We start from the raw sequence: 13,202 nt of genomic DNA, 5'->3' as shown, positions 1-13,202 counted from the left end.
TTAGTTTTCTCATCTGGAAAATGGAATAGCAGCAATCTTATGTCACAAGATTGTTGGAAGGAGTCATGATACCACACCTAGGAGGTTGCCTGGCTCAGTGATCCCATGATCACTGTTACCTGACCTTAGTGTTATTTCCTCTGGTAAGAAGCTGAATAGGATAAAAGACATCCTGGCTCAGGCAGCAGGAAGTGCAGTGGGGTTGAATGCGCATGAGGGTGTAACCTGCACGCAGGAAAGTAATGTGTATTCTCTTACGCAATAGTGGGGTCTTGGCTCCTCGGGTTGACGCCTAAGGTGGCATATGGTCACCTGTTGTAAGCATTCATGAGAAAAGTTGAGATGAACTCCCCAGGGCAGAGATCTGCTCACACTCAGCATCCGTTTAGTTCCCAGCACCGTGCTAGACTCTTAAACCTTTTCAAAACTCGAGTCTGTCCAGCAGAGGCCGCCCTGGGCCGGGGCTCCCGGGACCCGAGCGCGCCGGGAGAGGGGAGGCCAGGGGGTGGCCTTGTCAGCGCCGCGGGCCCGGGTGGGAGGGGTTTGGCGGGGGCAGGCGCGGCGGCAGAGGCGGCCCCGGCTCGGGCGGCTGGGATGGAGCAGAAACGCGCCCGGCGCGGGAGCACACGCAGCTGACGGAGCCGCACCACGTTTGCCTGGCTTCTCCGTCAGCCGCAGGAACAAGCCCGAGCCGCCGGGGCTGAGCGCGCAGAGCCGCCCTCGCCTCCCGGCTCCCGCGGCACCCAGCCGGGCAGAGGAGGAGCCGTACGCGCCCGGAGCGCTCGGTCATTCCCGGAGCTCGGCACCGAACACCCGGGTACCATGGTCTGCACGACTCTCTTCGCTCTCTGCATCTTCACGGCAGGTATTTGGGGGCGCCGTCCTCCCCGAGCGGCCGGGCGCGGGAGGGGCTCCGGCGGCCGGGGCTGGGGCTGGGGCTGGAGCGGGGACACAGGGAAGTAAGTCACCGCGCGCGGGCCGCCAGAGTGGCGCGAGCCTCCGGAGTTGCGTGAAGGTATGTGCGCACTTGAATTTGGGGTGGTGTGAGCCTGTGGAGAGCCTGGGCTGTGCGAGACCGAGGGGGTGACGGGGTCCTTCCTGTCGCAGTCCGCGCCCGCACAAACTCGGGGCTTTGTGGAACAGGTGGCTGCGCGACGCGTTCGAACCCTGGTGGGCGACACTGATGGCGACTTGAGGCTTTTCGGGTCTCCGAGCACACCATGCCAGAGTCGGGCAGCCGACTTCTTGAGGCGGTTGGACCCTGGGAGGGAAGAGAAAGCGGGAGAAGCGGCGGGGGAGCGGGGCGATGGCATCTGGATGGCTCTAAGCGGTGGCTGCGCGCGCGGCGGGTCTGGTTGCGGTCCCTGAGATTTGGCGGTCTCTGCTCTCCGGTCTCCCGCGTCTCTGAGGAGGTGCACTTGGGGATGATGCGGCACTAACAGCCCCACCGGCAGCTGCCTGACTCGCGATCAAACCTGGGGTTGCAATTCTACCCCGTGACCGGAGCCTCCCCAAAAGGGGAGAAACCGTGGCACAACCCGTTAAGTTGGCTAAAACTACCCCCCGCCCCCGACACCAATTCGGGACGTCTTCGCCGCGCGCGTCTCGCGGGTCTCGGGACCACCGACCGCGGCCTCTGGCAGGGGCTGTGGAGAGAGGATCAGGCCTGAGCTCGGCTTAGTGGGGGCCGGGGTACATTCAAACAACGCTTTCAGTCTGGTGCTGGGTACCCAGCTTTTCCAGAAAATGCAGCCGGACAAGGGACAGCTGACTCTGGATAAGGTGGCAGTGGAACAAGCAGCGGAGTACGCGGACACCGGCATGTTTCGATAAGAATGTTCCAAAACCATATGGCACAAGCCGATTTGACTGCTGCCTATAGTCCGTGAATTCTTTTCCTCCTGAATCGCTTGGGCTCCTGTAATTGTGGGCAGCGGTCGTTACAATCCTTGGAAAAGAAGCCAGGAGTTTCCTGACAGCTCACAAAAGAGAGTGCAATTTTCAGGAAAAGTTTCCAGACTTGAGAGCATAGCGTGTTTTGTTTCATTTTTGTTTTTGTTTTTGTTTTTGTTTTTCTCGACTTGCTGAAAGCCTGAGAAAACCTTTCGTTTTGGTATCCGCACGGTTAGCAATCGCGTCTGCGGAGGTTCCGGAACACTCTGGGCGCTTTGGCTACACAGCCTCAGCGGGGAGCGCCAGGATCCTAGCAAGTGTAACAGCCACCATCCCAAACCACGGGGTTGCCATGTGAGGCAATTCCAGCCCCACTCCAGGCAAGAGGTGTTTACGAAATGACATGAAAGGTGCCTTCACTTTTCTCCTCGCTAGGAATCTTTTCATGAAGCTCAAAGCTCAGAAAAACTTGAGTGAGCCAGTAGAGTCTATAGATAGGTTTGTTTCCTAATTTTCGCTTGTGGCTTGTCTTTTTTTTTTTTTTTTTTTTTTTTTCAGTTTTTTTAATGTTTATTTATTTTTGAGAGAGAGAGAGAGACAGAATGTGACCAGGGGAGGGGCAGAGAGAGAGGGAGACAGAGAATCCGAAGCAGGCTCCAGGCTCTGAGCTGTCAACACCCATCCGGAAGAGGGGCTGGAACCAAGAACCCTGAGATCATGACCTGAGCTGAAGTCAGGCTCAATGACTGAGCCACCCAGGGGCTCCATTGTCTTTTTAATTTTTATTGATAGCTCTGGCAGTTGGCACTACCCAGATTAACCCTACTAGGCAGTGTATTGTAGCTTTTTTTTTTTTTTTTCTAAGGAACTCAACATTTTTTTTTCTTGGTCAGTTTTAGAGTTTAGCCCAGCTATTCTGGAGAGGAGACTATTGCCCTTGTCCATCAGTGGAGAGAGAGGGCTGGTGGACACACAGAGTAGCCTCATCCCCATCCATGTACACACGGTGGGGGGTGGTTCTGAAGGGAGAAAACCACAGCCTCCCAGTTTGGGGGCTCTCCTGACCCTGGAAACATAGTTAAGGTTTCTGCATGTCTTTCAACCTTCCATCTGAAGGAATCTCTTTAGGGGAGGCTACTTGCAGTTAGTTGTCAGGAAAATAATATAAAAATTGGCATAAATACCTCATGTGATTCTTTGCATCCCAAAGTAGGGTGTTTTCAGAAACCAAAATAGCATTTTTCTAGGAAAAACAATAGAGGTGTCAGTAAAGGAGAGAGGGGTGAGGGTTCCTGAAATGAGTGTGGCATGTATGTTTCAGTGACGCCTCTCCCAGCTCCTCTGGTGAAGCTCTGGTTAGTTTCACCCAGTAGTTGCTACTTTTGTGTTCTCCTCTAGTCTTCCTCCTCCTCTCCTCTTCCTCCTCCTCCTCCAACTTCTCCTCCTCTTCTTCTATCTTCTCCTCTTCCTTCTTTTTCACCCCTCCAGTAAAATTCTTCAGGTGATACCTTCTTGAGCCAGGAATGGGGCTCGGCAGGGGCCATTTTGTAGCTTAGTAAATCCACTCGGTATATTCATAGCACTTAGGACACTTGGACACTTGCAAATATGTGGGCATTGTCAACAAAAGTAATCTTGACACTTATTCACTTGTATTTTAAAAAGAAGGAAGAGAGAAAGCTTGGACCATCTTCAGTTCTTTCAAAGTTGACTGTGGCATAAACTGTTAAGGGTATTTTACAGACCGTTCTCAAACATCTCTCTGTACAAGGCACACGGGAGTCCTGCCTCCCAATTGAAATACAAGCTGGCACCATCACGTTTTGGCTGCAGAACTGAGGAGGGAAGGAGGGAGGATGGGAGGGTGCAGGAAGTTTCCATCTTCATTCCTTTCCCTCTCCCTTCTGGATTCTCTTCTCCTTGCCCACCACCCTCATTGCCACCTCTTGGTGTTCTATGGCTGAATTGTTTAAAAACTTCTTCACTCAAGGGTACCTGGGTGGCTCAGTTGGTTGAGCGTCTGCTCAGGTCATGATTTTGTGGTTCGTGAGTTCCAGCCCCAAACTGGGCGTTCTGCTGTCAGCCTGTCAGTGCAGAGCCCGCTTCAGATCCTCTGTCCCCCTCTCTCTGCCCTTCCTCTGCTTGCGCTCTCCCCCACCCCTGCAAAAAAAAAACTTCCTCACTGAGACATCTGAGATCTACTAGAACTTTACAAAGCCCTTTTCCAACACTCAAGGGGGACAAAAGGGAAGCAAACACAGGTAAAAGAAACACAAACCCCGTGATCCTACTTTCCTGTCTTGGAGAGTCTGCCTTGTCTATCCCTGCTCTCTCCGCCAAGAAACTATCATATCTTACCCTAGTACTTAGGTTGCCCTAGGCAACGACTGGTTGCCCTTTGGTGATCAAGACCAGGAGAGCTAGACTGCAGTCGGCCACCAGCTAGAGATCCTGTTTGTGCCCTGGGCTTATCAGGTAGCTCTTCTCCAGGTGACTAACATCTAGAATGTCTTTATCATGGAAGGGCAACCCCACCCTACACATTTATGGCTGTGTTCTCACTGCCGATCCTGATATATAGGTCAAGAGCTTATCATAAGCATAGGAAAGCCTCACCATAAATCATCTCATAAACCTATTAAAAATAAACCAAAAATGCACACACATTTAAGAACAGTGAGGTTATCCGTGGTTGTCTGGGAGTGGGGGTGACGGGTTGCTCAGGGTCCTCTAGCCTGGTTATCTCCTGTTCCCCTGAAGTCAGTAGCACAAAGAAGTGACACCTCCTTCCCATGAATCCTGAGAAGGAGGAAGCTCTTCATTGTTATCTGATACCTTTACCTAGGCAGTGTTGCAAAGTGGTAATCAGGAAGATTCTAGATTGCCTAGGTACAAAGCTAAGTTTTACTACGTACTAAGTGTGTAATGTAGGACAAGAAACTGAACCATTCTGCGTTTTCTTCTCTACAAACTTGGGAAAGTAAAACCTCATAAGGTTGTTGAAACTGTTAAGTGACTGAATATACCTACAGTGCCCGGGACGTGGTAAGCACTGAATAAGTGTTAGCCACTGTTGTTTTTATTACTCTTGTAAATAAAGTTTACTAGCGATTGCTACCCATCACGTCCCCCTCTCGGAAATAGAGTTTCTGTGCTTGTGCTTAGACTATGTAAATCAAAGATCTCAACTAATATCCTAGCACAGTGCCAGCTGTTCTGGCAAACCTTAATGTGCAAATTAAGAAAATATTCAACTGAGCCTACTAAATGCCTAATTTGAAAAGGTTAATAATGTGTCCTCTCAGCTTTAGCACAACAGTCCAAAAAATGCTCTGTAACGAATAGAAGTCAAGTCTCATGAAGGACTGTATTTCTTCCACAAAGCCTTTTGCAAACTGTGTGTGTTTCAGAAGCCCAACTCAGCTAAACCTTAAAGTCAGATTCCTAGAGCCATAAATTTTGGATGATTCAGATCCAAGAACTTAGGAATAGGCAGCTCATGGTTATCTGAATGATCCAGAATGGCTCTCTTTCATTCTCTCTCTCTCTGTCTCTCAAGCCCAAAATCATCAGTAATGGTCTGATCTCTAATTTACCTTGAGCATTTGGGCCAGGTTTAATTGTGTGTTTTCATAAGGAAAATATTGGCCAATGTCTGATGTTTGATCAGACATTCTTAAGCAAGAGTTTTCTCTGCGGGGGTGGGTAGGTGAGGAGGTGGCCACAGAATTTGGAAACAATGGACATTTTAAAAATACTTTCAAAAGGGATTGTCTGTCTTAACACCCATAGCCTTTACAACAGTTTGCTTTCTTTCGCAAGTATCTGTCACTTAAGTTGGACATGTTAGTTTTGGAATCAAATATTTGCTTTGCTAATAAGATACTGAATGAAACAGTTGTTTGGGAAAAAATAATGTTTCATTTAGAAGACAGTGGCAATTCTGAAAAGAGGTAGGCAGGTAGTGAGTGCGTGCCTTAGGCAATGATTGCTTTTTACTTGGAAATGCAGGGCTAATAGGTTGTCGTCCGGTGAATGTGCAAGTGGGGTGACTATAAAATAAAACGGACTTATGTGTGGCATTACTTAAATTTTTAGTCACAGCTTCAATTATTTAAATGACAGAATTCATGGAACATCAGATTTCCTGATGTGTAGATCATTAAGGGCTCGTCATAATCCTTATGCCAAAGTAGCCCGTTTCTTTCACCTGTCTTTTACCTGTTTTAATGTCGTTTGTAAACCTTGAGACCTTTGCCAAGGTCTCAGTGATGTAGAAATCATTACAACAAAACAGACAATTACATAATTCTTTCCATCTATGTTTTTCATTGGTACAGGGTGGTATAATGTCAACTGAAAATAAGCTGTTTTAGTTTTCTTTTGGCTAGCGCTGCCAGATTTAGCAAATAAAAACGCAGGTTGCCCAGTCTAATTTGAATTTCAAATAAACAGTGTATTCTAAGTATGTCCCTCATAATAGTTGGGACACTTAAACTAAACAATTCTTCGTGGTTTATCGAATTCAGATTTAACTGGGCATCCCGTATTTTATCTAGAACCCCTACCTTTGGCCTTTCATCTGCGGTTCACCTAAACAAGGGGTTTGATACAGGATTAGCTCTATTTTGAACCCCACCTCACCTAGCATTAGTTGTCCTGTACCTTTTCAGTCTGTTCTTGGGAAGACAAATTTAAGAGCAGCTGTCTCTAGGATAGCACTGTTATGTGGTTTTGAACAATTGGGATTTCTGTAGCCTTCCTGAGGCTCTATTACCTTAGCCTCCTGTACCGTTCCTTTAAAAAAAAAACCACACAACAGTATACGTATTTTAAATGGTAGCAATGTTCTTGCCTGAGAGCTGGAACTAGAAGCCTTCTAGAATCCAGCTGGCAACTGATTAAAAAAGAAAGTTAGAGAATAGCTTTGGATTTCAATGCTTTCTTCTGTGCCAGGATCTTCGTACATCTCACAAATATTAATTATATAAGGTTTACATAATTCCTGCCATATAGGTCTATTGGAATACTTGAAATCTGTAGGTATGGAGCCTCAAGCAGCATATTAGAATTTCAAGGCAAATTGGAAAAAAAAAAACAACAACAACAACACAACAACCTGAAGCAATTGGACTGTGGTGGGAATTTGCACCTTTTATACCTAAGGCAAAATCTGTGAATAGGTAACTGTTCGTGGAAAACCATTGTGGGAAGTTACCAGTGTGGTATTTAGAAAACATGTCTATAGGGTACAAAATAAGATGAACGGTAGAATACTTTGATGATAACATCTTCCAAATTCTGACACCTAATTTACTTTTTTATGAGGGGGAAAATAAGGACAGAGGAACTCTAGTGCAGGTGTTGAACATGAAAAGAATTGGAGGGGAGAAGATTTTGTTTGATTTTTTTGTTTTGTTTTGCTTTTTGGCCATGGTTGAATGGGGTGATGAAAATATATGTTACCTTTTAAATTACAGTATTTTTGCCAGTTTTGTGTTGTCCAGAAGCATAACCTCATTACTGACAGAGTTTGCTCACTTACTATTGTATCTGTGACATCAGATTATTACCGGTGCTGTCCGCTTCTTAGAAAATCTTTTCAGTTTCTGTTAGAAAAGCTTTTGTGATCCCGCATATGGGCAACAGACAGATACCATTATACTGGTGTGGAACATTTATTTGACTGTTAAACACTCCATGCTATATGATTCTTGCTTTGTACTATAACTCGGATTCTTTAGGAAGAACAATGACAATCATTGTAAGGATAAAAGGAGGCCCTCTTTATTCACTATGCAAATAGTGAATGCTCTCTTTATTCACTACAATGCCTTGTCAATACGTGTTTAGGGAAATGTTTAAGACACTATCATTCTACTGAGTTCATGGAACATGTCAAGTTATATCAGATTATGAAAGGATTTCAACACATCTGAGAATGAGAACACAAGGGAATCTAGATGCCCATCTGTTCATCAGAAGGTCCTAAAGGATCTGGTGGCCCTAACACCTCTTTGTTGGCTGGGGAAAAGAGGCAAGTTACCGGTGGGCACACTCTGCCAGTCAGGAATCCTTGCTATCGATGGATGCTGCCTGAGAGGCAACATCAAGATGAATATGGCCATCACCCAGCTGATGAGGAACAGAACCCTGGATGTTTGTCTTAAAAATTACAGGGGTAATGGGGACAGCATTCAGGAGGCAAGAGCTCTGGAATTCTCCTTTTTGAAGAGCTGTTCAGACAGGCCTGAGCAAGAGAGGGAATTATCAGTTTTGAAGGATAAATGATCATTCATCATTTACATTCTAGGAAATGTTGGTGGGAAAGTAAGTGTGACCTCAGATTACATGTGAAAACTGGGTCAGAAATGGACAGTAGGAAGGGATCATGGCTGTTCCAGAATTTCTACATAGGCTACATGGGAGAGGCTGGGGGTGGTCCTTTGCATGAGACAGAGAATATCAGATGGCTGAATGTGTTGGTGGGGGTGGTGGTGATAGGACGTAATAATTAAAATAATGTGGGGCTTCTGAAGACCACACCCCACCCCCACCCTTATGCCACTGCTGGGAATGGAAAATGCCTCAGGTTTCATTTTTTGAGGGGGGGGGGGAGAAGAGATTCCTCCTCAAATTTATATGAATGTAAAACTTCGATTGGTATACCTTTTTGGGTTTGTGAAAGGTTGCAAATTGAGCCTTTCAGATAAAACAATATGGTGGCATTTAATGGCAGGTAAGTAAGGTACCCCAGCATTGTAAAAGGGTAAGTAGAGGGAGAAAACGCTTCAAGATGTCAAGAGGAATTTGCTGCTTGGTTCAGATCCAATAAGGAGGGCTGAGTGGCCCGAGGGTGTGCACTTCCCGGCAGCCATCTTACGCCTGCACCTCAAAGAGCCTTATTTTGGACAGAATCCCCTTTAAATCCTTATAGGAAGAGAAGCACAGCCCTGAAATTGATCAGGTGAGGAAGGGATTTGTGAGAAGCAACACGTGCAGTGGAATGGGCTTTGGCATAAGTCAGGCTGGCATAGAGTGCCAACTCCCAAGATCTCAATTTTCCCCCTCGTTGAGTTATGATAATATACACTGAGTTTCCTCCTTTGCTGGATTGAGTGCCATGTTAGTTAATATTCAACAAATGTTTATGAGGCAGGTATGCCAACATATAGTAGGTTTAATTTATTTTACTTCATTGGCTTGCCTGCCCCCCACCCCTAGATTGTAAGTTGCAGGAGGCAAGAATTTTAGCCGTTTTGTCCCCACTGTGTTCCAAGAATGTAGAACAGAATGAGACATACAATGAGTGCTTCACAGATATTTGTTAAATTAATTTTTAATTAATAACCTACATATACTAAACATTGTCCAAGACTCTGTCCAAGATACGTCAATGAACAATACAGACAAAACTCTACCCTTAAAGAATTTGCATTCTTTGAGGATGATGAATTTTGACTTGGTCAGAAGGAAATCAATAGTTGAACATCTAATAGTCATCTCAAGCCCAACATGTCCAAATCTGAACTCCTGGACTTCCCTCCACCAAAAGGCTCCAAATGCAGCCTTCCCCATCCCAATTAATGGCAACTCAACTTTCTAGCTGCTCAGGTTGAAAATCACGAGTCCTCTTTGAGTCAGGTTGAAAATCTTTTGAGTCTTTTTCTCTCAACGCCCCTCATCCAATCCTTCAGGATCTTTTTGCCCTACCTTTAAAATAGATACAGAATTCAAACACCCTTTGCCACCTCTACTGCTCTCACTCTGGGTGAACTATCATCTCTTTCTCTTGGAATATTGTGGTGGCTGGCTCATAGGTCAACCAACTTTTGCCCTTGCCTTCCTAAAGTCTTTTCTCTACATAGCAACAGTTGATCCAATAGAAATGCATCAGATGACGTCATCATTCTATTCACAGCTTTACAGTGGCTTCCCATTGCACCCAGAGTGAAATCCCAAGTCCTTACCATGGCCATTAAGACCACCACGAGCCACCACCACATTCATCCTTGGACCTGGGCCTCTGCATCTTCTTTGCTCATCCCACGCTAGCCACACTGGCTTTCTTAAAGCATTCGATGGCTGCTTCCTCTGTCTAGCGCATCCTTTCTCCAGATGGCTAATTCCCTCACCTCACGAAAATCTTTGCTCAAATGGCACCTTCTCACTGAGATTTCTCCTGACCAGCACTTTAAAAATTACAGCCTGTTGCACCTCACAATACCATATTACCAGCGCCCCTTAACTGCCTTTCCCTCTGCTTTTTCTTTAATGTCTATCTCCCTCCATCCCTTACCCATCCTTGCCCCCCTGGGACTTTGTCTGTTGTTTTCTGTAGGATCCCCAGTGCTAAATACTATGTGGCACTTAGGGTGTGCCCAAAATATATTTGTTGAACTGAATGATTAAAATACATTTTTGAGGGTGGCCAAAATGAAGACTTAATTCAAATTTTACCTTAGATCACCCAAAAATGAGACATTGGCAAACTCACTTACTATCAGGTGCTTACGTCTAGTGTTTCCAGTTAGTTTTTTTAAAAATATGAGTCAGCCTTTGGTTTTCATTGAGGGTTACAAAAGCTAAGCTTTAAAATCAGCTTTTTTTTTTTTTTTAGCTATGCACATACAAAACACTTCTTTTAAAAATGTAAGCCTCCCCCACCCCCACCCCCCATGGATGTCACTTTAAAATAGCTGAAATGTCTTAAGTTCTCTGGCCAATTAAGAAAATGTCACCTTGGGGGCACCTGGGTGGCCCAGTCGGTTAAGCATCTGACCTGGTTTCGACTCAGGTCATGATCTCATTGTTCCTGAGATCAAGCCCCAGGTTGGGCTCCATGCCGACAGCACAGAGTCTGCTTGGGATTCTCTCTCTCCCTCTCTCTCTGTCCCTCCCCAGTCTCTCTCTCTGTCCCTCCCCACTCTCTCTCCCTGTCTCTCTCTCTCTCTCTCTCCTTCCTTCCCCAACTAAAAGAGAGAGAGAGAGAATGTCACCTTGGGACACCTGGGTGGCTCAGTGGGTTGAGCATATGACTCTTGATTTCAGCTCAGGTCATGATCTCCTGGTTCGTGAGTTTGAGCCCCATGTCAGGCTCTACGCTAATGGTACAAAGCCTGCTTAAGATTCACCCTCTCTCTCCGCCCCTCCCATTCATGCTCTCTCTCCCTTTAACTCAAAAAAAAAACCAAATAAACTTTAAAGAAAAAAAGAAAATGTCACCTTTAGGGCACCTGGGTGGCTTAGTCAGTTGAACATCCAGCTCCTGATTTCGGCTCAGGTCATGATCTCATGGTTCCTGGGATGGAGCCCTGCATCCATCCGGCTCTGCTCTCTCTCTCTCTCCCCCCTCTCTGCCTCTCCCCTGCACGTGCACATGCTTGCTCTCTCAAAATAAATAAACATTAAAAAAAAGAAAGAAAGAAAATGTCACCTTTGAGCTCAGCTAGAAAGATAAAGATACCTCCACTATTTGAACATTTTTGAGAATTTTCTGAATAACTAAAAACAACCCGACGGTGAAAAGTAATTTGAGTCTGAAGGAAGCATGACTGGCGGTTTCCCAGTGGTGTTTGAGAAAGCTAAGTAAATTCAGATGCTGAGTGTTGAAAGCATAAGTTATTTACTAATAAACTTGAACAGAATGGGGTTTTCTTGGCCTTAAAGACTCTCCATTCTGCCTTCACTGGTCATTCTGAAATATGAATTGTGTTTTAGTCCAAGCAATGGATGGAAGTGATTAAAGCCCTGACTAAATCAAACCTGCATCCCGAGAGCACGTGTTACCGACCTGCGGGGCTGACACCCCCTGACAGGGCTGGTGTTAAAATCACCCAGGCTGGCATATCCCTCAGCTTCATTATCCAACAAATGTTCATGGAACTCTCCGGCTCACATAGAAACATTTCATTCTATAGCAGCTGCCAAAAAGAACAGGAGCTTAGGATATAACCACATACTTGTCTGGAAGCCTCAGGGGCAATGGTAAAATTTAAGATTGTACTTGAAGCGCAACCTATAAACAAACCAAAGAATAGAAAGGTGACACTTTGCATTAAAAACACCTGCCTTGCTTGACCAGTGAGGTCCATTGCCCATTCTTGAGGCGGGAAGGTGCCCAGGCACCTTGAAGTGTAGCAGCATTGACTGTAAACTGGGGAGGGGCAAAGGACAGCGAGTCTGCCCCGATGCTGGAGGACCAGCAGGGAACTGTCTCTGGGGGGTGTGGGCATGACTCTGGACGACAGGTGACCATTCCCCCACCTCCCCGCTCTGGGAAAGACCGTGCCCCCGACTGAGATGGAAAGCAGGGCCTATGGTAATTCTAGGCTTAATTTTTGAAGAACTGTCAGACTGTTTTCAAAAGTAGCTGCATCATTTTATATTTGTGTAGTCCATCTCAATAAAGCTATTCAAGTAACATTTTTTAAAGTTTTTATTTATTTCTTTTGAGAGAGAATCCCAAGCAGGCTCCGTGCTGTTAGTGCAGAGCCCAACACGGGGCTCAATCCCACAACCGTGAGATGATGACCAGAGCCAGTATCAAGACTTGGATGCTTACCCCCCTGAACCATCCAGGCGCCCCTCAAGTGAATTTTTTTTAAATAAAGGAAGGGAAAGGAACATGCATCCACAAGACAAGTTTCCCCAAATCTCGAAGACAAATGTGGCTGCCGAAGGAGCAAAAATTATTACATCACTGAGAACCGTTCCAGTTTGGAGGGTTATCAGAAAGAGGGAGAGATGTGATTTTTGAGATTAGGAAATTTACAGCCAAGTTTTTGTTAAAAAAAAATGAAATGTCAGTAAGGGATTATTGTCTCTTGTTTTGTAACAGTTTTTAAAAATTGCCCCCCCCCACTGTTTTTTTTCTTATTGTGGAAACTATAAATAGACACAGAAATTGACAAGAATGTGTCTCTTACTGGCCCAGACTTGATTCTGTTTGTTTTGGTTAAGAACTTTTTTTTTTAAAGTAGTTTTTTTAAGTAGGTTTCACGCCCATTGCAGAGCCCAACATGGGGCTGAACTCATGACCCCAAGAGGAAGACCTGAGCTGAGACCAAGAGTCAGCTGTTTAACGGAGCTACCCAGGCAACCCTTGGTGAAGAACTTGTAAAAATATTAATATATTGGCAAAAATAATTAAAATGTTAGTACATTGGAAATAATGTAAATGTCTAGGTATAAAGCACTAATCCAGTAAGCTAGCATACATTCAAGGTTCATTCAGCCACGTAATACCAAGCAAGTGTTTGGATGAATGAGGCGGTTGGTTTATTTATGTACTAACACATTAAATGGTT

The 13,202-nt window shown here is 45.5% G+C and overlaps 1 protein-coding gene across 3 annotated transcripts in view; it reads left to right on the top strand.

Annotated features, from left to right (window-relative positions):
* Positions 1 to 731: 731 nt before the first annotated feature.
* The window catches only part of PARM1 (prostate androgen-regulated mucin-like protein 1), a 110,674-nt gene continuing 98,203 nt past the window's right edge, over positions 732 to 13,202 (top strand). For all 3 annotated transcript variants that reach the window (XM_053217251.1, XM_027058355.2, XM_053217250.1), the window contains exon 1: positions 732 to 865. In XM_053217251.1, coding sequence (XP_053073226.1) covers positions 823 to 865 — 43 coding nt within the window. In that variant the 5' untranslated portion in view covers positions 732 to 822. The remainder of the gene's footprint in view (positions 866 to 13,202) is intronic.

Source organism: Acinonyx jubatus, chromosome B1 (assembly GCF_027475565.1).
Source record: "Acinonyx jubatus isolate Ajub_Pintada_27869175 chromosome B1, VMU_Ajub_asm_v1.0, whole genome shotgun sequence".
Lineage (NCBI taxonomy): Eukaryota > Metazoa > Chordata > Mammalia > Carnivora > Felidae > Acinonyx > Acinonyx jubatus.
This window is presented reverse-complemented; position numbering and strand designations above follow the sequence as displayed.